The sequence below is a fragment of the Crotalus tigris genome, unplaced genomic scaffold, assembly GCF_016545835.1.
Source record: "Crotalus tigris isolate CLP2741 ecotype Arizona unplaced genomic scaffold, ASM1654583v1 scf7180000024307.1902530, whole genome shotgun sequence".
NCBI lineage: Eukaryota > Metazoa > Chordata > Lepidosauria > Squamata > Viperidae > Crotalus > Crotalus tigris.
This window is the reverse complement of record NW_024100479.1, coordinates 228,925-251,654: the sequence shown is the minus strand read 5'-3', so window position 1 is coordinate 251,654 and position 22,730 is coordinate 228,925. Positions and strand designations below refer to the sequence as shown.

Sequence of the window (22,730 nt, the reverse complement as noted above, 5' to 3'; positions counted from 1 at the left end):
TGAGTTGCTATATGAATACCATCAGGATTCAGCAGAGTTACCCTCACTCAAATTTTGAAATATCTTATTTCAGATTTTTTAAAAATCAACAATTTTTGGTCCTAATTTGATTTTCTATGGCAATGGGATCTCCTAGAATCATAAGACATTCAGAATAAGACTTTCTTCATGATAACTTCATCAGCAGGAATTGTGCAGGGGGAGACATTGCGCAATACCAACAGACTTTTTCATGTAGACATCCTGTGAAACATGAGCATTCTTCCATCCCAGAAGAAAAGTGTATATAATTTAATTACTTGATAGGCTATCATGCATAATTGCTAATCAGGCTCAGACATTCTTATAGAATTACAAAGAAAAACATCAATTCGGGTCAAAGCTTGCAAAGCATCAAGAGCTGGTGAAGACTGTTATGTAATGAGTATTCAAGTACCATTTATGGGCAAAATAAAGAGTTGGTCCTGCTTTTATGATTTGTTCCCACATTAGCCTTTCAAACATTTGGTTGCCTATCAGTTTAACTTGTTATAGGAACTGTGAAAAATCAGTTGGGGTGAAAAACATATTGGGGTTAAATTTCAATATATTTATATATTTGAAATACTGAAGGGCATGATTTAGATTTCTTTCATTGAGCCTTATTTAATAAAGGAAGGAGCTTATCAAAAACAAGTCAAGGACAAATCTCCTTGGTTATCAAAATATTAGTTAACTCTTTAATCTGGATCTTATTGAAATATAGCATAGTAATTAATACAGGATTCATTCCTGTGTGTAATGATCCACAGTGAGCAAAGAAAGCAATCCTTAATTGAAATTATCTCCTGATAACATCCCTCCTGTTTTGTTTGCAGTATTATGAGAGTGATTTCATACTGATTTGTTCTGGGATAATTTATCCCAGAAGACTTTCTTTGTCTAGCCTACCATGCTAGAATTCTGTGGGTGTTCACCTTCATCAGTCGGTCTTGATACCTGGCAACCATGTAGACAGTTGTTTGTGATTATTTTTTTTTTTTGCAACATTTTTGGGAAGTGCTTTACCATTGCCTTTTTCCTAGGGTTGAAACAGGATGACTGGTTCAACCTGATTCAGCTGGCTTTGTGGTCTCCTGGTTTCTAGTGTCGTGCCTCTAACCAGATGCAAGATGCCCAATGCCTTTAACTTATCTTGCACTCAGCTGGAATTCTTATGGGTATTATGTAAAAGGAAGAGTTTAGAAATCCAAGAGAGCCGAGGGATTTCCACAACAGGGAAAAGACTGTCCATAGGCTTAGCATCCTGGATACATTACAGAATTTCAGAATAACAGACTTAGAAGGGACCTTGGCAGTCTTCTAGACCAAGCCCCTATTTAAGTACCCTGTTTCCCCGAAAGTAAGGCCTACTCCGAAAATAAACCCTTGCTTGATTTTGGGATGATGGGCCTAATATAAGCCCTACCCCAAAAATAAGCCCTAGTTTGGGGACGAGGCACACAATTAATAATCAAGCTAGGGTGGGGGTGTGGATCTGCCCTATGCGCACCCACTTACCTCGCAGCCAGGCCTCCCCTCACCAGCCCACTTCTTCTGAGGCATCTTTTGCAGCCAGGCCTGCATTTCTCGTCACAGGCCTTTCCTGAAGGCCTGTGCAGCTAAGAACTGAGCTATAGATTCAGTCCATAGCTTAGTTCTGCAAGACATCTGCAGCCAAGGACCGAGCTAGATTCAATCCATAGCTCGGTACTCAGCTGCATAGGCCTTCTAGAAAGGCATGACTACAAAATGCAGGCCAGAATGCAGTTGCAGAATGAAGCTGCTCTTTCAGCCCCAGAAGAAGTGGACTAGCTGGGCTGTCAGTGCCAGAGGTGAGTAAGACACCCCTCCCCCTGAAAATAAGACCTGTGCCTCTTTTGGAGGCAAAAAAAATAAGACCCAGTCTTATTTTCGGGAAAACATGGGTAGGAGATCCTATATCCATGGTGTTAAGCCTATGCACAGCCACTTGTCCGAAATGATATAGGTCTGTGGTGGTGAACCTATGGCACGCCATTGCCCCAGTCCTAGGCCTTCAGCTGGGTTTAATAAAACCTTTTCGGTTTAGGCCTCCGCTGCCGTGTGCAAAAAAAAAAAGGTTCAGTCAATCAATTTCAACTTCTCGTGGGAAAAAAAAGATCTTGCAAAGTTGGAATTGATTGATTGAACTTTTTAGTGCCACCCAGTCTGCTGTTACCACCGCAGCTATGCCCACTCAATGGGCCACACCCCAATGGGCCACGCCCACCCAGCACCCGATGATACATAAGTGGTTTCAGGTTGTAATTTGGGCACTCGGTCTCTGAAAGGTTCACCATCACTGCCCTAAATAATTCTGGATAAATGGATGTCCAATTTCTTCTTTAAAACCTCCAGTAATGGAGCACCCAGAACTTCTGGAACCTCTTACATCTACCACTTACATTTGCTTCTTCTTTAGCATCCATAAATAATTATCAAGCCAGTTATAAGGGATATATATCTTTTATCATTGTTTGTAAATGTTTACAAACAAAATTGGGAGGTCTATGTAGCCTTAGAAACCATGTTTTCTAGCTCTGGCTTGGGTTTATTTACTTTGCTCCCAACAAAGGGAAGCCTAGCTATAAAATGATGTGCCCATGCAACTTCTGCAACTCCAAGGTAACACTATCAGCCCTATTGCACTATGATCATATGTGCATGTGGCAATAGGAGCATATATCTATAGTGCTAATGTTCTGCTGAATGTGTGAATATTGACTTATTGCTATGCAAGATATAACAGGGCTTGTGGGAGGGCTGGTAAAATCTGATGTACTTGCTCTTTTAATCAGAGGAGAGTTTACAGTATCCATGATGTGAAATATGACTCTGAGTGAAAGATCTATGTTCAGATGTGCTCATTATTAAATAGTTACCCTGAAATTTTTAATAAGGCAATGGATTTTTTTCCCACCTGACACTCAGCATCTTTCACCTGTCATGGCAGGTTCACAAAATTGAGCAAGTTTGTATAATAATAATAATTGCAACAACCTCTGAAATGCTGGAATTATACTTAGTGGAAGGAGGGGAGGATTTCAATAAAAATTAAAGTGGCATCACCATTATTTTATGGCTTTGTGGAATGGTGCCTTTAGTCCATGAAAAGGACTGTTCTTAAAATACATTTGTTGAATCAGGAATTTCATGTGAACAATATTTGATTACATATGGTTACAGACAAGCAAACTTGCTCAGAACAGCACCAGCCAGAACCTGCAGGCTGAAAGTTAATCTGAAAGCCAAGTTTAGATGTATCTGCTTTGAGAATATGCCAGAAGAATGCAGAAATGTGCTGCACATTTGCCGGTCATGTTTCCCCAAAACATTTTAAAAGAGCTTATGGGCTCGCCAGGTAAAATCATGTCACTTAATACCTACCTAAAAGGTTGCTTGCAATTGTTCTCATAATTCAGCCAGCTGATCCCAAGCTCCATGCTGTTTTCAACAAATGCACTGAAAGTCAGGAGATGTTCCTCCTCTGTCTAATGAACACTTAAGCAGACATGTAACTAAGGGACATGTAATTGAGTGCAGTGGCTCATGTGGTTAGGACTTTGGGATGGAGGTTAGCAAGCCCCTGTTCTAGATCAGGGGTTTCAAACTGCAGGCCGGATGTGTCACATGGAAGTCACACCTACCTCATTGCCAGCAATGGCAAAACAGTCCTGATACGTTGAGTGACATCATGTGATGTCGCAAGTTTGACATGTCTGTTGTAAATCCAAGTGCTGCTGCATGGTGAGGTGAGCTCCTGTCATTCACTCCAGCTCTTTGATGGGGAAATGAAAGAAGCCACTACAGGCATCCCCCAGCATTGGTGATGTCACCAGCTAATCCTTTAAGCCTGCAAGCACCTTGAAAGGTGTGGTGCTTCTGTCCCAAATGGGAACTAAGGGACTGTTCAGTTAAATGGACTTTAGGCACTGCTCTTAAAAACACATAAAAAATGTTGTAGAAAGAAGCAGGGATAGCCTAGGTGCCACTTGGGGGATTCAATTACATGTTCCTGTAGGCTTGACCCTGATCACTGTTTCAATGGAATAAACCACTACTTTGAGCAAAATCAGTTATGCTGGTAGGCTGAATTTGTTTCAGACTAAAATAATAAGAGTAATTGGATAATCATAAATATAGCAGGAGGACTTTTTCACCCACTGTTCCATTTTTAGCTCAAACATGATTTTCCTTTCATATTTCAGTTTGACAAATCCATTTAAACCACAAATTAGTGCAGTGGAAAAAAATTAAAAGTAGAGTCTTTTTTTTTAATTGACACTGGCAGAACTTTTATCCAAGAACTAAATGTGGCAAGTTTACTATTAACACTCAGTAGTACACATAAGCCCAAAATTAATAGGCAATTCAAGCTCCTTATCATGAGATCAAAGTACTCTTTTTGTACCAATTCCCAGCACCTATACTTTATGGAAGAACGAAGCAGAAAACAGACATTAATAAAGTTTTCTTCCCATTTCCTTTTCTGAAAGCATTCTTAAGAACATAAGAAGGGTCTGATGAGATGAGGAAAGATTGGATCTAGCCCAGCTTCTTGTTTCCAACTACTGTAAATACCATTTGGAAGTAGGATGTGAACTACTTTCCTTCTCGTATATTTCCAAAGTACTAGAAAATTATTCATCATGGTTAATAGCCATTGAAAGATCTATTCTGCATTATTCTGTGCCTGTTGAAGCACACACCTAAACTACAGAAAATTAACTATATTCAACAAGTCACCATTTATTCAACAGTAGATAGAAATCTGGAGAGATTGTTCTAATAATAATATGAACAATAACGTTTAGTTAAAAATACAGAAATCTGAAGAAGAATGATAGACTGCACTAAGCAGCCCAGGCAGTGTTAAGCCAATGATAAGCATCAAGAAGAGTACTTTTCCACAGTGTGTAAATCTGGATGTAACTTCCAATAGAGTCTTGAAACTATTGATACATTGTCCAAGTTTGAAATTAGTTCAAATTTATTTGAAAAAGTGCAGAGAAGAGCACAAAGCTCCTATGAAGACCAGTGAAAAGAACTCCTTATATTTAACCTAAAGAAAAGAAAGCTAAGGGGAGACAGAATAGGAGCCTTCCAATACTTGAAAAGCTACCACAGGGAAAAGGGGGGTGGATTTATTCTTCACAACGGCTAAGGGTAGGACAAGAAAAATGGGTGAAGCTTTGCAGAGAGAAGTCCAGACCAAATAAGGAATTTCCTGACTCTTGAGAACAGTTAAACAGTAGAAGAATCTGCCTCCTGGAATTATGGATGTTCTGTCACTGTAGGTTTTTAAACAAAAGTTGAATAGCCATGTTTCTGAAATAGTCCTGGACAGGAATCTGTCTCTCTCAACTTTGTGATTCTATGATTCTATTTCTTCTTTAATAGAAAAGACCATTTAGCTAAATAGTTTCAGTTAGATACTGGAGGTGCTTTGCATCTGAAAGCAAGTGTTCTAGTCAATCCAAAATAAAGTTTCCAACAATCCATAGTTCTAGTTGACTTCAAGTGCTTTTATAAAGTGAGTTAATTGAAGAGAGAGATTGGAAAATGTTCTCAGCCATAGCCCCTGAAGCTCAAACCAAATCTTATGTCTAAATAGGCCACTCTATATTTGTTAGAATCACATTTGATCATCACTAATGCCAAGCTGTACCTTTTTCCATCATTGGGAACTTCTTTTCTTCCTGAGCTTCACAACCAAAAGCTTTTGTTGGGATCACAAGTGGGAAACCATCTGATCCCAATGAAACTTCTATCCCTCTTGACGTTCTTCAATATGACACCACTGTTCTTTAATAAATAAGACAGAAGAGTTTCATGTTCATCGCAGAACTGTATGTTTTTTGACTGGAGGTTGAAGAGTGCCGACTTTCTGCCTCCATCATCACTTCCCTTTAACTGCTATGGAAGGACAGCTGGCTGTAATGCATATGTGCAAACCTCCCAAGATTTCTTTCTGGCATCTTTAGGTAGAATTGGGGGGGAAATCCTTGTCTCTAACTCTATATAGTAGACGATATGAGCTTGATGGATCAGTGGTCTGTTTCAGTAAAAAGCAGCTTCCAATGTGTTCTATTTTCTTAAAGAAAGAAGACTTTCCTTCTTCCTGGTTGCCACTCAGCAGCAGCAGCCAACAAGTACTGTTTCCCATCACATCACCTACTGTGTTGAATAGTCCAATCTTATGCATGGTTATTCTGAAGTATGCCCCACTGGATTCAATTGGATTTATTTCCAAGGAAGCATATGTAGGCTTGCAGCATTTAAGGCTGAAAAGATCTTCAGATTATCCAGCTGGCAACCCTCTGAGCTTTCTGAAGTGTTACAAAGGCAATGCACAAACTTCTTTATAAAAGAGAAATATTTGTTGTATGGCTTGTTCAGTTAAAGGTATCGATTTACTTCAATATACTTCCATTGACCACAAGGTAGCATATAAATATCTTTTTTTCCCCCAAGAAAGTATAATTCATGGTGTATTTGCAAGAAAAAAAACACTTTATTTGACAAGCATATGATTTGTTGCATGTAACAAATCCCCCTGTGTGATGCATAGCATATTATTTTTCTTCTAACTGATCAAAGCTATATCCTGATTTGAGATGTTAATATTTATTTACACCTGTGGCTATGAGAGCAGGTGAAATGTGTTTAAACACCAAATATCTGCAAGTCATGCTTAATCCTAACCATGGTTAGCGACATTTCACCCTATCAGTATTTTTTTTCTCATTGCATGTGTAAGTCACATAATTTGTCAATCGTACTGATACAAATTATAGTAGATGTGGCATACTTTGCAATAATAATATTGTGAATTTGTCTTTTTTTAATAATCATGAGCAATTCAGATTGGAAAAAGAACCTTGAAAGAAAAAGTTACCTATTTAGTGATAAAAAGAAGTCAAGACTGAAAGTTGTACATAATTAAGTAGAAACTTAAGGTCACAAAACAGACCTAGATCCTAAAGCTCTCTCAGTTATGGCTAATGCTTTTTAAAGTTTCAAAGAAAATGACAGATAAGTAGAAGTTGTAATTAACCTAGCCTTATGAAACTACACCTCCCATAGTCCTCCAGAGTCCTTCATAATCACCAAGCGTGCTAAGAACTTCATTTGCTTCTCTGATAGTTTCACAGCACTTTGCACGTAGTTTCATCAAATGTGCCATACAAGAGGCTCCCTTAGGTCTTTCAGATCAAAACTGTCTTAAACATGTTACTATTTAAATACCAAATGTCAGTGTGGCTACTCTAAAGAATTTAAGACTAGGTCTTGAACTGACCCAGGATCAATTCTGCACTAGCCATGAGTGACTTTGGAATTCCAGAGGCAAGTATCAACACAAATAAGGCTACTTATGAAGTAAATAAGATTCAGACGTAGCAATAAAATGAGGAGAATGTGAACAATGCCTTAATTAGGGAAGTTGAATCTATATCAATCAGATTCTTTTGCTGTCCCAATTAGTAATGTGGCAATTAGAGTATTTTTTTTTAAAGATCTGCTTTTCAAATCTGTATGTTTTCATTCCTAACTTACTCTAATACTCTCAGTTTTTGCATGCTATTTTCCCTAATATATATAGTTTTGAATATAACTTCAGTGAATCATTTTTAAAAAATATTCTTGTGTTACGCTTTTTAACATATTAATTGTATATGTGAGCTTTTAAAATGTAAATTTTGCAAATGTAAGTTCTCTGTTTTTAAATGTAAACATATTGGGAGGGGGGGAGGGTTACAACTTCCAGAAACACATTCTTTTTAATTTCTTGGCTTCATTCAAAGCTTGGAGTGGAAAAGAATTACCTTTCATTCATTCGTGACAGGTGACAGCAAAGCAACAGAGTCAATTTTTAATGTTCATATTGTTCTTTCTTTAGGACAGATTCCACTAAATATAGCATTTTTGGATCCCAGAAAATGAATATTACTTTCTTTCTGACTTGGGCCTTTTGAGTTTTGATCTCAGATAATATGTTTTCTCTGTTAGTTTTTGACAGAATGAAGATTCAGGAAGTTAATATGCAATAACTGAATCTCAAATGATTTGTTCCAGTAGCTCAAGGCCATTCTCTGTTGATGGTGTACGTCGCCCATTGTCTTAATCTTTAAAATTCCCAAATATTGTATATGCAGTCACTGATTGCATTTTAATGCTCCCTCCTGCCATAAATACATTGCTCAATATAAGCAAACAAGAAATATTGTTGAAATCCTTTTGTGAAAATCAGAAAAGCTCCCAACAACTTATATATTTATGATCCAATATGAACCATTTCATAAGTTTTCCCTTTCTAAACTATTGGCAGCAAGCATTTGTCATTGCATGGCCCTAAGTTGCTTGAATATCATGCGTATTTTTTTGTGTCTCCTCTTCTCTCCAGTACCAACTTGAGAAAAAGTCACCCTGGAGATTTCTGGCGACACAGTGGCATCAATGGGTCGTCCTCTGCACAGCTCTGGTTCTCATGATCAGCACTCCATTCCTGGTCTACCAGATGATCGTTGCATTTAAGGATCCTCCACCAGGTCTACTTTTCAACGTAGCAGCCATCTGTGTTGGAGCACTCACGGAGATACTTCTGACCAAGTGAGTGGAAATAGGGTCTGTGTTTCTTCTTGCTTTTTCTGTCGTGAAAATGATCAAGGTTGTCTGGCTTTTTTAAAAAAAAAAATTGGGTGGTCTACAGAAGAACCATCTCCAATCTGATAGCCCGGATATATTTAAAAGGCACCACTGGCTGAAAACTCAGAAATTGTAGCCTCCAAAGACAGGTAGTCCTCGGCTTACAACAATTTGTTTAGTGACCGTTCGAAGTTACAACAGCACTGAAAAAAAGTGACTTATGACCGTTTTTCATACTTCCAATCATTGCAGCAGCCCCATGGTCACATGATCAAAATTCAGATGCCTGGCAACTGGAATGTGTTTATGACGATCGTGCGATCAGCTTTTGTGACCTTCTGGCAAGCAAAGTCAATGGGGAATCCAGATTTTCTTAATAACCGTGTTATTAATTTAAGGACTGCAGTGATTCAACTGACAACTGTGGCAAGAAAGGTCATAAAACGGGGGCAATGCTCACTTGACAACTGTTTCATTTAGCAACATAAATTTTGTTCTCAGTTGTGGCCGTAAATCGAGGACCAGCTATATGTGGAGAGCCCTAAGTTGGGAATAGCTACTGCATAAATGTAATTAACAGTTTAAACCCTGCATTTTTTCTTCCATAGCTTTTCTGAGAATGATTAGTTGTGCATTTGTGTACAACAAGATACCTACATACTGTGATATATCTGCCATAAGTCAGTGTTTCTCAACCTTGAAAATTTTAAGGCATGTGGACTTCAGCTCCCAGAATTCCACAGCCAGCATTGCTGGCTGTGGAATTCTGGGAGTTGAAGTCCACACGCCTTAAAATTGTCAAGGTTGAGAAACACTGCCATAAGTGCTCTTCTTGTCTTTTCTATCTCCGTCCGCCCAACTAAGAATAATATTTCAGGATAATATACTTATCTGTTATACAAAACCTACACTTTTTTTTTCTTATTCCACTTGCTGACTAGCAAAGCACACATAAAAAAACATAACAAGCAATAAAATGCCAGTTGGCTTAAACCATATGACCAGCCATGTGACTAATTTGATCTTTAGTTAATTATGTGATGGGCAGTTTCCAAAGCAATACCAGGTCTGTCCTTAAATTTTTAAAGTTCATATAGACTTTGGATTCAGGGCCTCTCCCACAACCACATTTGCACCTATTCAGCATCAGCAACACCTCACTTAATTCCTCCAAAGGCAACTGAGCCAGTGATGGTCAAACGGCAAAAATCCATATTGTGATTTGCAATGTGATCCTTGAGGGAGGACTGGTGGGTTGTTCGGTTTTTTTCCTGCATTTGCAACAATTCTTGAGTTGCCTCTATACAAACTTCCATCTTTTCCCATCTTGGATTAAAACTGAATCTTTGAACTAATGTTCATCCATAATTAAACCCATCTTCCTTTCCCTTTCTCTCAAATCAACCAGCCTCATATTGACACAATTATCTTGAAGCTGTGATGGTCACTATAAAAATGTTGACATTTACTGTTTGAAACTAATTTATGGTGCTGTGAAATTGTAGGTATGCCCTGTAAATAAGTGTCACTAACATGAATTATCTTCAGACATTTAATGTCAGCATTTTAATGATGGGCCACTCTCTCTGGTTGGTGGCTGTAATTTAGCTGCTGAGGAGCTGTAGAAGAAGTACAGTAGGTTCAGGTCTTAATGAAGTGACTAAAGAAGTGAAGAACAAAGTAAAGCAGAACGCAACCTGAAAAAGGTTGCACTAGGTTAAAAAAAAAAAAATGAAATTCCGGTGACATAATTTTCAGAAAGTAGTCTAAATTTAAATAAGCATTTTGGCATATTATGTATTCGCTCTGGGAAGCACAAAAGCAAGAAAATGCTAATTGTATTTAATTCTAACTTCTAACCTTTTTAATCTGTTGCATTGCTAGTTCAGTATTGTAAATTTGGCTGCTTTATATTACAACACAAACATGTATTGAGTCATTCCAGAAAGCCTGACATTTCTAAAACAAATATGAAAAAAAAGCGTGAAGTTGAGCTTTTCCCTATTTTAAAGCAATTGGCTAGCTTCTGCTTTAATTCGGGTCTATGGGAGCTGAGACAAAAGAATCATTAAAAGTAACATATCATCTGAATAAAAACTGCAGCAAAGCAGCTAAATACCAACCTTACATTTTTTTTCCCTTTCCCCAGTAGTTTGGGACTAGGGATTGTGTTATTTTATTTTATTTTTTAATTTCTCCTCAATATAATACCAATTGGAAAGTTGCCCAGGGACTACTAACCCATTAGCAAATTAAGAATCTGCTTTTAATAACGCAGAACTTGTAAATAATGCATTAATTGACTAGCTTGAAAGTTAGCTTGAACGCTAGAAACCCAGGCTGTAAATGTATCGTGAAAGAACGATGAAGGTTGACTTAGCTGCACAATGATCGGAACAGATTAAATATGACAGTTGATATTTGCAAAAATGGGGAGCTAATTGGAGGACACCTGCAGCTGTTTTCCAACCAAAACAACAGAAGCCAAAGATGTATCTAATTAAAGTGTGTCACATTTTTATATTTTGCCTTCCTTCAGGTGTTCTGTGCATATTGGGTTTGTTTGTGCTATACCTTTGTCAGGACATGAGCCTAAAGAAGCAACAAGTGTCTCGCTGATCATGTGTGGCTTCTCCCGGTGTTGCAGTTTATTGTGCAGAGAGTATGAGCCGAGGTGGCGCAGCAGTTAGAGTGCAGTACTGCAGGCCACTTTAGCTGACTGTGTTCAGCAGGTCAGCGGTTCAAATCTCACCGGCTCAAGGTTGACTCAGCCTTCCATCCTTCCGGGGTAGGTAAAATGAGGATCCAGATTGTTAGGGGCAATGTAAATATATATATACATTGCTTACTGGTGTACACCGCTTAGAGAGTGCTTGCACTTAAAGCGGTATATAAGTCTCACAAATAATAAATAAATAAACAAACAAACAAACATGTGAATCCTGTTTACTGAGAGCTAAGAGTGACTACACAATATGACTCAGAGATGTTTATAATGCTTGATTGGGAGCCATCCAGAGTTTACTATAAGATGGGAGGCTCTATAAATGTTTTAGATCAATAAATAAATCAGAAGGAGGCTTGAATTCTTCGAAATGTTTGATCCTTTCCTCTGTTGTTTTCTTCATTTGCCTGTGAAAAATCTCATATGGTACTGCTAGGTTTTTGTAAAATTTATTTTAAGGTGCTCCATGTTGCACAGAAAAAGGGATTTTACATTTTTTTATTGAAAATTTTATAAACTTTTTACAATAAGATACCTCCCTCCCTCCCACCCCCCATGATCCTCCCCCCTCCTTCCCAGAGCTGAATACAGGGTTAAAAAAACAAAAAAAACCATACAAATTAAATGAACATCAATCAACTATACATACATCCAAAAAATTTAAAGTACTTTAACTCCAATACATAGAAACAAGTCCAACCATAACATAACAATAAAAAAAGAAAAAAGAAAAATAACCCACTTTAAACTATAAATTATTCAAAAGCTAAATAATACTTTCTAATCCCATATTTATTCCGTACAAAATTTACCCATCTTTTCCACACCGAGAAATATCTCTCTTGTGAATGGTCTTTCAGATAAGCCGAAATTTTTGCCATTTCTGATACATAAGAAACTTTAAAAAACCATTCTTCTATAGTAGGCAAGGAATCTTTCTTCCAATATTTCCCAATCAATAACCTTGCCACTGCGATAAAATTCAACATAAGAAAAAGGGATTTTACATTTTTATTATATTGTTCCTATGCTACTGAGAAATCTCTTTTCTTTCTACTTTTAGAAAATCTACATTTTCTTTCATTCAGCTATTGAGTGACTGCTTTTAATGTTTCATATACATTTCCAGGGGAACAGATGAATCAAGTCTTTTGCAGCACAACTATCATTCTTATGGCAACTTTATGATGAGCGAATTTGTTATTGTGTAAACTTGCATAGGTGAAATGAATTGTGTTCCATAATCACTTAAGCCAGTGATTGTGAAATTGCGATTCACAAAACTTCTGTGAAATTGCGGTTCACAGAAGTCCACCAAGGATCCACCACATTCTTCTCTGAAGCCATAGCCATCTCTGTTTATCTCCTCTGGGTCGTCACTGACATTTGCCTGGTCAGATCAAAGTCACTTGCCATCTTAACCACTGCCTCCCCTGGTTCATCACCAGACAGCTAACCAGGCCCAAGCTGTGTCTTCTCACAGCCCATGCAACCTTCCATCCACCTATCGGCTTGCTAGTCAGAGCTAAAGGTACTTTTTTCCTGGTTTGGGAAAACGGACAAATTCTTGAAATATACAAGTGATGAGTAGTAACATGAGCGTTGAAAACTGAAAATATCAAACAGGTCATGAGTGTCCATACATACTGTACTAAAGGTTACTTATACCAGGAACCCCAAAGAAGCATGTAAATGGCAATAATTGCAATGATTACTTAAAAATGGAATTTCAGTGGACTCCTAGCTTCTTTATATTTGGAGAATTTTACTAACGATCATTCCTGACTGGCAGGTTTGTGCCAAGAGTTATTATTATAGAATGCATACATAAAATAATACCTGAACAAATATGTTTTTATTTGGAAGAATAATTCATTTTAAATGTCCTTTAAAAATGGAGCTGATAGCAAGGTAAACACAAATGTGAGTATGATTATTAGTGTATTCTGCAAAAAACAAAAACTAGATTTCCTACATTCTTAAACATAGGGAAGATCCCCAGATTTTCCAAAGACTTATTTAGTGGCCTATAATTATAGAAAGTTTGAGAAACACTGATGTATGCAATGATATATTTGGCAATTATTAAGATGCTACAAACGTTTTTGTTGTTTAAATAAATTTGTAATCCACCCAAAGAATTTAGGTTACTAGATGAATTTGAAATATAATAAATTATACTTAATAATACTAATTGAATTTGAAATTTGTCCTCAGGAATACGTTGTAAACATCTTTTAAATTCAATTATTACTAATATTAATTATGTAATCCTGACTGTGTGGTTTATTGAACTGTATGGTATCATTGGTCCTGACGTTAATTTTGCTGAGCCACAAATATGAAGATAGTTTTGATAAAATCACTCAATTGTAATATTAGAGATAGAACATATGTTTTGCTTGTCAAAGATCTCAGACTTAGGAATCCCTTAAAAACTTCAGTTTAAGACCCTTCAGAGTTAATCTCAGATAGTGGAGACCAGGTGTCGTACAGCCCACAGGTAGAATGTGGTGTACCATCCAGTAGGATCCTAAACAGAAATATATTTGCCTAGCCTGCAAGAGAGAAGGAAAGAGTGCTTGCAGCCTCCTCAGTTGTCCATTTTAGCCATTTTAATGACCACCTTACCAGCTAGCTCAACACAGGCAGACCAACAAATCCCTCAAAAGGACAATGGCAGGACCTCTGTCTCTTCCAGAGAAGAAAGTTGCCAACCTCTTGTGTAGATAATCCTGAACTAATTGCTCCAATGATTTATTCAGTATTCATAACCACCCTTGATAATATCATTTATACAACAGAACACAATGTGTTATTCTGGTTAAGGAATGTGTATATGAATAGTCATTTTAATCCAGTGTTTTCTTATAAGCATTCAACTGCCTTTAAGGAAAGATAGAAGCGTGTTTTAAAACTAAGTCACATAACTAAGTATATAACCACGCTGCTAGGTTGCGCCATAGGGAACATGGTCCACCAACCATTCCTGGAAAACAGAATATTTTGTCCTTTGTTTGGAACCCACTGCAAATGCAACTTTTCCCTGTGTTTTCCTGCTCAAAAAATGCTGAAAGTAGTGTTTTCCACTTTAAATCAGTTCAAATATTGTTGTCTGGTTGGTGTATTGATCTGTCTTCTTGGCAAACCCTGAAGTTTGATTGGCTACCATACTGAGAGAGGAACACCCCTTCACCCAGACCTATGGTCTTTACCTTCTAGCCCTCTAATCTCTGTGGTAGCTATTGACATTAGTGGCTCGGTGGACTTGCTGGAAGAGCCAAGGAGCACAGGTTGGAAATCCAGCAGAAAGTTTTTTTTTAAATTGTTATTTGTCTTTCTCTGAATTATCTGCTTTTCAGTTGGATCTTTTTTCTTTCGTTCCATTGTATCATTACTATTCATCATTCTAGTAGGTTTGGGCTTAGAAGTCCTTCTACCTTAAGTGATTGGAAGACTGATGAAATGATACACCAGTGGATTTATTATAAATAATAAAGCAGAGAGTACTTTAGGTAGTTCAAGAAAAGAAAAACAGTAATAATTTAAACATTCTGCTGGGTTTGAGATCAGTGACATTCTGCATGTCAGATAAAGGGTAGAACCACTATGCCACTAAAAGATTCTTCTGCAAAACAACAACAACAACAGTTCTTTTTAAGCCAAATGTAGGAAAATGTAAGACAGGGATTTTTATTTTAAAGCGACGTTATTCCTGCATATGTGTACATCTTGATGCCTTGACCTTGAATAATTAAAGTATACATGTTCAGCCAGACCACCCACAGATAGGAAAGCTTATTGTTAATCTCAATAGAAATATTTTGCAAGGCTAAAAAGGAATGAATACATATTAAAGTTCATACTGGCACAATAGAAGTCCTACCTTGAACTAAAATAAAACAGTAGACGAAAAGATGTTTAATATCCTTTCTGGGAAAAGAAAAAGTCTAGTTTCAGTTTTATTTCCATTACTTGAGATAGAATCCTCATCATCCTCACTGTTATTGCAGTTATTGTTGTAGTTGTAATTATTATTGCTATAGTATTGTAAACTATAAAGTCTGTATACCCTCTAGGCCAGTGGTTCTCAACGTTTGTGTGACGGTGACCCCCGTCACACAAACGTTCTGCGCATGCGCAGCACCGCGCGCATGGGGCCCCATGCGCATGCGCAGCGCGGCACGCATGCGCGGCGCCGTCCCCTGAGGGGAGAAAATGGCGGATCGCCTTCTTTGGCGACCCCCGAAAAATGGTCGATCGACCCCAAATGGGGTCGCGACCCATAGGTTGAGAACCGCTGCTCTAGGCATTCTTGATGTCAAGAAAGTAGCATCCATAAAATAGGAGTGGGTGGGTCAGAAATGATACTGGAAAGCATAATTTATAAATTTTGGCACAAAATACATAAATAGATTTTAAAAACTGGTTTTTTTAGCATTAATACTTATAGTGGCCCTAGATAAGAAGCATTGAGAGTGACTTTGCTTTCTATCCCTCATCAAAAGTAGGATTCTGAAGAGTTGCATTGCATGCTTTCCACAGTGGCTAGAAAACTGATGTTTTTGAGATGCAGATTCAAAAATACATACCTTCAGTAAAATTCATGGGAAAGATTTCAGTCTTCTTTATTGGGGAGAAGCCTGCTAACATTCTCATAAGTAAAGTAATTCATGCATTAGTTACCAAATGTTTGACATGTAATTTACAAATAGTAACTACCATTTGAGTGTAGTTTTATAGTGCCCCAAGTCCAATCTGAACTGGCCCATTTTACTAGGGGTCAATTTCATGTCACCATATTCTATTCTACAGCAGTCATATAGCCATATAGTGACATATGGCGCGGTTCATAAAATTAGAATATGGCATCAGTTCTCTGCCAAGCCTGGCTTGTCTAGAGTTGGTTTGGCAGTGAATTTTTGTTGTTTTCCAGCAATGGCCGACAGATATTAGCAGCTTCAACTGCATATTCAACATACTTGCATTAAACCTGACTTAGCTATGGCAATGAAATTTCTACCTTTGCCTATATCAGAGATTCTACCAAGCAACAGATCAGCCTTTGACTTCTTCAAAATAAAAATAATTATAATTTGATAATAGAAAGAGTGCAATTGGATAATCGATGAATGGATAACCAAATGGTTCTAGATTTAATAATGCAGAATTTGCCCTAGCATTTTTCAATGCCTTGCTCCACAGGAGCATAAAATCTCTTGCCTTTTTAGTTAGCACCTCTTTACAGGTGGTCCTCACTTAATGGCTGCCTGTGTAGCGACTGTTCAAAGTTACAACAGTAGTGAGAAACTTACTTAATGACCATCCTTGCACTTAACGTATGTCTTGCGCTTTATGACCATTGCAGTGTTACCATGGTGACACGATTAAAATGTGGGTGAGTCACAACTGGTAGGTGCACTTTTTTTAAAAAAAAATATTTATTTACATTTATTTTAGAAGAAAGGAAAGGAAAGGAAAAAGAGGAAGGGAGGGAGGGAGAAAGGAAGGAAGGAAAGAAGGAAGGAAGGAAGGAAGGAAGGCAGGTTTAGTTAAAATATACATAAATGACTTCTAACCTTTTCAATATTTAATTACACTCTTATTAACCTTCCTCCCTCTTAGATGTTATACAAGAGCCTTAAGCTTGTCATTTAATCCATGTATTTCTTAATCTTCAGATCCATAAATCATCATTTCATATTTTCCTTCTTTTAGCAAAATATCTACATAAGCTCTCCAGTTTTTCGCAAACATTTTAGTTGGTTTTTTGTCTTACCAAACACGTTAGTTTTGCAACTGGCAGGCACTTATACAGTCATAGCATCCTAAAGTCACAAGATTGTGTGTTCCATAGCTGGCTTCCAACCAGCAGACTCAATGGAGAAGCCAACACTAAAGTCACAAGTCACTATCACATGTCTAAACAACTGCAGGTGGTTCTCCTAATGGCTGCAATGGAATTGATATTATAAACCTAGCACAATCATGTGATTTTTTTTTACTTAGTGACTGCATCACTTAGTGATGGAGTTGTCTGTCCCAATTAGGGCATTAAGCAAGGACTATCTGTAACTTCTAAGTTAAGTTTAAAATCCATCCGAAGGTCCTCCAAAGTAACAGTGGTACACCAATCTTCATTCTTCATTCTCCTTTTCATTTATATTCATGTTATTTAATTTACCTGTAGGACACATTAATAAATGATCTAGTTACCTATCAGTTTTAATTTATATAACACCTATTTTCCCTCACATTACATCAGAATAGAGAAGGCATTCAAAAGAAGTGCATAATAAGAAAAATAGTGTTTCATAGTATTTTGATATAATTAAAATTATAGATTACTCACTGAGCATATCTTAATTAGAAGGGAGGACTACTTACACAAGTATATACTGTATGAACAAACAATTCCAACAATTCTTTTTTCTCATCCTCTGGATAACCTTTTCTTTCCTCCTAAATGTATGTATGGAGTGATGGTTAGTTTCTATAGAGTCCATTAATGGTAAACATCATGTCTTTTTGGCTGTCGCCAAAAGCTTGTCTTTTAAGCAATCACATTTTCTTCTGGTGTCTAGTTTTAGAGACTGAGGCTTTAATTACAGCTTGGCTCTTTTGCTTTTATTAAATATAGTTTAAATCAACTGCAGATTCCCAATTTGGTCATAATACGAATAATGGAAAATGGACTCTTGATCTCCATCTCATGGAAGAGAATGAAGGCAAGATTTCATATAGTACAAAACAAGTTTTTCCTGTCATGTCTGAACTGAGCCTATAAATATGCTATTAAAAACTAACAACAAACTGGCCTCATTCAAAAGAAAATAAGTAGCTCCTAAGTCTCCTTCAAATTTTTAAATGCAGGTTACTTTTTGTAGTTTGGGATCAGTATGTGAAGAGAAGTCCTTTTATTGTGAATGCACTAATAATTAATTTATGCAAAGAATGTTAGGAATTTCAGTTCCTGGTTTTTGTTTTTTAGGTTTTGTGAATTTAAAAACATAACCTGTAATATCACTAATTCAGAAAAGCACTTAAAACATCCTCTGTACTCTGTACAACCCAACCTTACAAAGTGCTTCAAGCTAATGTTAAATCAAAAGGCCAATCTGTGCATTTGGTCGATCCTTTCAGCTGGGTTAATGTCAGCTGATAGCAGAAGAAGAGACACTATTTATTTTATAAAGCCCCGAGAATGAGAAACGACTGTATGAACCAAACTTTTCTCTTATGTAAATATGATTACAAGAGGGAAATACTTACAAGCACTTTATTTGGTAAAGAACTGGGTTTTTCTCTGTTGTAGCTTCACAACACTAGAATTCCCTTCCCGGGGAAAATATGCTTTATATTCTGTTTTTGTCCACATGATTTCCCTAACCATTCTGCTAAGGACTCACTTGTATAAGAGAAGCATAATTATTTTGCTCCCTGATTTTATTTATTAAATATGAGTGGATTTGCTAAACATGATATACTGTTTGCACTACAGATTTCTCATTAAAAAAATAACAAAAAGACTTAAAGTGCTTACTGTCAGTCTTCCCAGGCAGACCAGACAGAAAACACAATCATATGAACTAATTCTATTTTATTGTAAGGCTTACATTAACAGAATCTTACAAGTCTGAAAATACAAATCTCCCTCTATCTTCTTTACAGTCAAGAAGCTAGGAAAAGTCCCTGCAGGTTATCGGGTCTCTTACCTGACAATTTGATAAGATCATCTCTTCACTCCATCTCCCAAGATCTTTCTCACATACCATTACATCTACTTGTTTACCTCCCCCCCCCCCAAAAAAAAACCAGGAAAAACAAAAGAAATTAATTTTGGCTCTATCCTAGTGATATCATCCTACATTCTCCATAGCAATCAACATAATCTTGATTGATTTGGCTTCATCCTTAATTTATTTTGGTAAATACAGAAGTCTTATTTTGAATTATCAAATTTGAAGCAAAATGATTACATAAAACAAATGTTTTCTTAGCAGGTGTATCGTAACACAAATGTATGAATGTTGAAATATTTTACCAATGGGTTTAAGAGTGGAACATGTTTTTAAAAGTCACTTGCAGAATGTAGGTGACTTAATGTTTCAAGTGAGATGCAAATAAACAGAGAATTGGGACTGTGCTGAACTTTTCATAAGAGCTCTTCAAATGTTTGCCTCTTGAATAACTCAAGGTGTTGATTATTGTGATATTTCACTTAGCTGAAAAAATGCTTTTTGTTATGTGGGAACGACCAGAAAGTCTGCCCGTGATCTGAAATGATTGTGGCACGCAGACATCTGTGGTTCGTGACCTCAGTTCATGAGCAATTCTTTCAATTAGCAGCAACTTTTTTTTTATTGCTGTGGTATTTCTTTTGATAGCAATAGCACTTAGACTTATATACTGCTTCACAGTACATTACAGCACTCTCTAAGCTGATTACAGCGTCAGCAAATTACCCCCAACAATCTGGGCCTTCATTTTAGCGACCTTGGAAGGCTGAGAGGCTGAGTCAACCATGTGAAGATTGAACTCCTGGCAGCGAGCTGAATTAGCCTGCAATACTGCATTCTAACCACTGTGCCACCATGATAATACATTTACATTTACAATTTTTTTGTATTTGAAGTCTTTGTATGTGTGTGTGTGTGTGTGTGTGTGTGTATTCTCCCCAACATTTTTGGAAATAGAAAACTGAAAGACACTTATAAAAGGATGTTTAATGAATGAAGTCTTCCTAATTCCCCTGCTTAGCTACCAGAGTAAAGGACCACCTCATCTTCTTTTCTGGCATTTTATGTAATCCAGTGGTCACAGAAGACTTATAGTTAGCTCACATTGGGTGTTGAAAAAGTTCAGTTCAATGAGATAATAAGAGTTGGGCTTCTTTTGCAGTAGAAAGATTTTATGTAGGTTTTATGTAGGGGCAAAATTCCAGCAGGTAAACCCCATTAATTACTAAATACTGCTCTAAGCAAACTTGTATTGTTAATGCTTGCTATTTAATTAGGGGATGGGAAATATTAAATCTTCAATAAAGGATGCTTTTTCTCAGCTATGAAATATAAATTAGAATGAAGTAATCATGAATAAAAACAGAGAAAAACCACTCTGATAGTTAGAAGAGTTATGTTCCTGTTTTATATTACAGTCATTCTAAATATGTAGGAGGGAGGGAGCGAAGGAAGGAAGAGGGAAAGAAAGAAAGAAAGAAAGAAAGAAAGAAAGAAAGAAAGAAAGAAAGAAAGAAAGAAAGAAAGGAGATTTCTTCAGAGATAATAGCAAGCTATGATAAAAGCAATCCTGAACTCTTGAAGATTTTCACCTATTTGTTTCTCCCCACACATGTTGATTGGTGACCTGAAATACTGATAATCCAAAATAAATGTAGGCAAACTCTGGTTTGTACTTGTTGAAAAGTAGCCATGCAAACAAGAATAAAGCCTAATTTATTATCTTGCTTGGAGGCATTCATGGCACCGTTTCCTGTGGGTTAAAATAATACCACTGGCATGCTTTCATGAGTCTTTAGCATATTGCCTTTATTTTAATAATTGGCAAAGGACAGCTTTGTTCTTTGGCAATTGTTAAAAGAACAAATACTATTAGAAACAGTTAGAGAGGGGCAGTGCCATAAATACCCATGCCCTAGTCATGAAGGACTTAATAATGAGGAGGACCAGTGCAGTTCTTTGAATTGTACCCAGAAGCCAACTGGTAGCCAACGCAGTTTACAAAGGGCAATGGGTCAAGGGCAAACCAAGGTGTGTTTATAACTTCTTTTGCTGCTGCATTTTTTAGTTACGGCTTTGCATTCTGACTCACGCAGGCACATCTTTTACAGGCTATCTCTGTAACATCAGACAGATTAGCATCAATGGGAGGGCAATGTTGAAATGAAATTATATTTAATAAAAATGTCTTTTTATAAGCATGTATTTCCATTAGATAACTTAAAGCTCCAATCTCATATTCATTTACCTGAAACTCGGCTCTGCTATTATAAGTAGTAATTTCTATGGGAAGGCTGTCTGAGTTACTTATTTTTTTAAAAAAAAAAATAGATCCATTATCAGAGTAGAAGGAAGTTAAGGTTAGCTGGGTTAGCTAAATTGCAATTGGTACTATTTAATTGAGATGCATCTTGCTATGAAGTTCTTCAGCCAGTTTCAGTTTGCAAAAACAGTCCTTAAACCTAGGCAAACCAAGTATCTCAATTTGTATTGCTTAAACTGCCAGGCTGAAAGTTGTATTGACAGGTGAATATTTGTATCATAACCCAGTGAGAAGTATCAGCTTAAAATGATGTTCAAACCATCTTATCTTGCAGGACTGCAGTATAGTTTAGTCTTCTGTAATTCACCTTCAGTTGTCCTTGATGAGCAATTAGATGTGGGAAGTCACCTAATACCAAATCAGAACATGAGTTTTAGACTTCTTATTCTGGGACTGAACTAAGAGACTATTGGATGTGAAATGAATCTTTTACCACTGACTCTGAGTTTGCTTACAACTACGAATCCTGACATAAAGCAGTTTCAATATTCTTACGGTCGTGCTTTTATTTGTAACTAAATAGGTCAGAGTCTGCAATTACTGCTATAACAGCCATGAAAAAATTTGTCCAGGAATTTTTGGAGGAGATAGACAAACGCACCATGGCCGTTACCTGTTTCCATACCTTTTCAGCCACAAGTGCTTATGTGCTTAATGTTTTAAAAGGATACTTTAAACAGCCGTATCACGTTTCCTTCCCATTTGCGAGCCAATATCTGAAACAGGTTGAATTTAGCTCATAGTGCCTGTGCAAACCATATGTATTTGTACCGCAAATGAGAAGCGTAATAAATTGAGTTAAGGACAGAGAGTCAGCTTGAACTCTGGAAATGTTCCTGCTTTGGGGGGGGGGGTTTAAATTAGACATTTGCGATGTTATTGAAGGCATATTTTTAAAACAGGATATATTTTTGTTTTTGCTTCTGAAATATTCATGCCCCTTTGCATTATTTGGGAAGCAAGGTACAATTTTCCCCAGCAATAGCCTATGATCTGCCAGCCTCCTGCTGTCCATTGTCATTGTGTCTCACAGTCCACAGTGGCCTGAGGTGCAGCTGGCACTCAAGGACCCCCCCCCCCAGCCCATAACTCTGGAACAACATGACATCTTAACCTTTATAAACATTCCTTCACAACAGCATTTAAAAACACCCAAATCTCGCCTGACCTTTACATCTTAGTGGAAGGGGATTTTTATTATTATTATTTTTATATTGATGTTTCAATATTCCCACCCACCCCCTGGCCCCCACCGCCA

General features: G+C 37.1%; 1 protein-coding gene across 3 annotated transcripts in view; it reads left to right on the top strand.

Moving 5' to 3' along the window:
• Positions 1–22,730, top strand: part of LOC120299681 — a 289,240-nt gene that overhangs the window by 220,961 nt on the left and 45,549 nt on the right. For 2 of the 3 annotated variants that reach the window (XM_039324734.1, XM_039324735.1), the window contains exon 4: positions 8,444–8,649. In XM_039324734.1, the coding sequence (XP_039180668.1) occupies positions 8,444–8,649 (206 nt within the window). Of the gene's footprint in view, positions 1–8,443; positions 8,665–22,730 lie in introns of all 3 variants that reach the window. The other variant, XM_039324736.1, reaches the window with a different exon arrangement.